This window comes from Mastomys coucha, unplaced genomic scaffold (assembly GCF_008632895.1).
Source record: "Mastomys coucha isolate ucsf_1 unplaced genomic scaffold, UCSF_Mcou_1 pScaffold22, whole genome shotgun sequence".
Classification (NCBI taxonomy): Eukaryota; Metazoa; Chordata; class Mammalia; order Rodentia; family Muridae; genus Mastomys; species Mastomys coucha.
The window spans coordinates 123,711,382-123,714,693 of NW_022196905.1; the positions used below are offsets into that span (position 1 = coordinate 123,711,382).

General features: G+C 44.1%; 1 protein-coding gene across 1 annotated transcript in view; it reads left to right on the forward strand.

Annotated features, from left to right (window-relative positions):
* The first annotated feature begins 127 nt into the window (after positions 1–127).
* The window catches only part of LOC116104652 (protein ZBED8-like), a 4,460-nt gene continuing 1,275 nt past the window's right edge, over positions 128–3,312 (forward strand). Inside the window, exons 1-3 of the mRNA XM_031391155.1 lie at positions 128–160; positions 1,369–1,537; positions 2,293–3,282. Coding sequence (XP_031247015.1) covers positions 128–160; positions 1,369–1,537; positions 2,293–3,282 — 1,192 coding nt within the window. The remainder of the gene's footprint in view (positions 161–1,368; positions 1,538–2,292; positions 3,283–3,312) is intronic.

Consider the following 3,312-nt stretch of genomic DNA (forward strand, 5'->3'; position numbering starts at 1 on the left):
CTCCCCTTGGCACATCTATCTGTCCACACACTCATATGGGAGCATTACCTACAAAGCCACATTGGGTGCTCTGAGTTACACCAGGAGTCTAGCCTACCTTACTGGACAACAGCCGTTTTCCCTTAGGATGATTTTTGTTTTTGAGAGGATATCACTCAAGGTAGCCTTGAACTCCTGGCAAGCCTCCTACCTTGGCTTTAAGTACTTATTATCTTGGCTACACTTCTATTGTTGCTTTTGGAGACAAAAGTCTTCACTGTGTGACTTAAACTGGCTCCCAACTTGTAGCAGTCTTCTTGGCCTCTCAAGTGCTGGTGTCACAGGCAGAGCCCTTTCTTTCTCTAGGTAGGATAGATGTATTTTCTTGTATTTCTGGTGTGTCTGATATTCCTTTTTTTTTTTTTTTTTTTTTTTTTTTTTTTTACATTTGAAAGTTGTACTTTTTTTTTAAAAAAATTATCTGTTTATTTTATGTATATGAATAAACACTGTAGCTGTACAGATAGTTGTGAGCCTTCATCTGGTTGTAGGGAATTGACTTTTAGGACCCCTGCTCACTCTAGTCAACCCCGCTTGCTCTGGTAGACCCAGCAGTCTCGGTCCTCACTCGTTCCAGCCCAAAGATATATTTATTATTATAAATAAGTACACTATAGCTGTCTTCAGACACACCAGAAGAGGGTGTCATATCTCATTACGGGTGGTTGTGAGCCACCATGTGGTTGCTGGGATTTGAACTCAGGACATTTGGAAGAGCAGTTGGTGCTCTTAACCGCTAAGCCATCTCACCAGCCCCGTGTCTGAAGTTCTTATCCATCTCTTTCCCATACTTTCCCATGATCCAGTTTTAGGAATGGTTCACTGTGTGTGTGTGTGTGTGTGTGTGTGTGTGTGTGTGTGTGTGTGTGTGTAGTTTGTGGTGCTGGGATCAGCCTTCAAACCCAGCACAAAGAACACACTTTGGGTTTTTTTTGTTTTTGTTTTTGTTTTTTGTTTTTTTTTTTTGAGACAGGGTTTCTCTGAGTAGTCCTGACTGTCCTGAAGAACACAGTCTTAAATGCGGAGTCCCTAGCCTGCTTTTAAAGTTTTGGTCTTAACTTTACAATGTTAGTGCCCAGCCCAGAGCCTTGAGCATCCTGAACAAGGCCTTCATAGGACCTCGCTTCCGTTTGCTCCAGATGATGTGATTTGGCATTTGTTTTTTCTTTTGTTTTTGAGTTGGCAAGGACATCCTTGTTCTTTAAGTGGTTTTCACTGCCATATTGCTGGGTGGCACTAAATTTGCACCTTTCTCCAGTTGTTTCCCCAGCTCCCAGTGTGTGAGCGCTTCCTTTGTGTGGCGTCCTATGCTTTCTCATCTCAACACAGGATGCTGTGTCTTTGCAGGAGCCTCAGGGAGCCCAGCTGCAGAACCAGCAGTCTTTTGGACCTTGCTCTCTAGAGATTAAGCAGTTTCTGGAGTGTGCTCAGAACCAGAGTGATGTCAAGCTCTGTGAGGGCTTCAATGAGGTGCTGCGGCAGTGCAGGATTGCAAATGGTAGGTGGCTCATACCTCTGCTCGGGGCGATGGGCCTGAACGCATAGGGTAGTGGTTGGGTTATAGCCTATGGGTTAAGACCTCTTTGAGGGTGAAAGACCTTTTCATAGGAGTTCATCCACGTGTATTCAGCATCCGCTTACCAACCCTGTCACATATACCAGGGTCAATTAGAGGTGCATGTGACAGGGTTGGCACCATAGTATACCAAGTGGACCAGTCCCACGGGAAGAGAACAGCTACTGTGTTGAGAGCAGGAATGTTGGAGGTAAAATGTGAGTTTTAATCACTGGGTAAATGTAAAGTCATCAAGTACTGCAGAAAAAATAATCTATATCACAGGAACTTAGTCTGGATGCCGACTGTTTGGCGGTTGTTGTGGTTGTTGTTGTTGTTGTTTGGTTTGATTTTTGAGACCAGGTTTTTCTGTGTCGCCCTGACTGTCCTGGACTCACTCTGTAGACCAGGCTGGCCTCGAACTCAGAGAGATCAGCCTGCCTCTGGGATTGAGTGCTGGGATTCAAGTTAGCTGCCACCACTTGGCACGATTTTTTTTTTTTAATCTATTCAGCTATGGTTGCTGAATACTTGCCCCTTGTGATAGATAATAAGAGGTATGTAAACAAAACCAAACCCCAGAAACATAGAGAGAGGATGATAAATCATAGGGAACGTAAATGTACTACAATGGCTGAGCTATGCTGTGTACTGTCTTTTGTATTATTAAAGCTATTATTATGTCTTGTTTTCATTAGTGGACCATCCCAGGACAGTGGATCATGGAGAGAGGAATGTCAAGAGAAGAAAATATAATGAGGGTTTTTTACAGTATGGTTTTACCTCAACTATCACAGTAGGAATTGAGAGACCACAGTGTGTCATTTGTGGGGTTGTTCTATCAGCAGAATCTATGAAACCAAACAAACTGAAACGCCATTTTGAGAGCAAGCATTCCAGCTTTGCTGGCAAGGATACCAACTATTTCAGAAACAAAGCTGATGGACTCAAGAAAGCCAGACCTGACACTGCCAGCAAGTCCTGCAAACAGAACGTGGCAGCTGTGGAAGCTTCCTATTTGGTGGCCCTCAGAATCGCCAGAGATATGAAACCTCACACCTTTGCTGAGCATCTACTGTTCCCGGTGGCCAAAGACAGTGTTCGAGTCATGATCGGAGACGAGTTTGTTACGAAGTTGAGTGCAGTTTCCTTATCTAATGACACTGTCCGAAGAAGAATACATGACATGTCTGCTGATATTCTTGATCAGATAATCCAGGAAATTAAATCTGCTCCACTTCCAATATTCAGTATCCAGCTCGATGAATCGACAGATGTTGCAAACTGTTCACAGCTAATGGCTTACGTGAGGTATATTCATGATGGTGACTTTAAAGATGAGTTTCTTTTCTGTAAACCTCTTGAAAGGGCAGCTACCGCCCTTGATGTATTTGAGGCCGTTGGCTCATTTCTGAGCCAGCATAAGATCTCTTGGGAAAACATCTGTGGGGTCTGCACAGACGGTGCCCCAGCTACGCTGGGATGTCAATCTGGGTTTCAGCGTTTGGTCCTGAATGAGTCACCGAAAGCCATCGGAGCTCACTGTATGATTCATCTGCAGACATTAGCGGTGAGGACACTGCCACACGACTTACAGGAAGTAATGAGAAGCATCCTGAGTTCTGTCAATTTCGTAAAGGCGAGCTCTCTGAACAGTCAACTGTTTCTGCAACTGTGCAGTGATTTAGATGCTCCGAGCAAAGCCCTGCTACTTCATA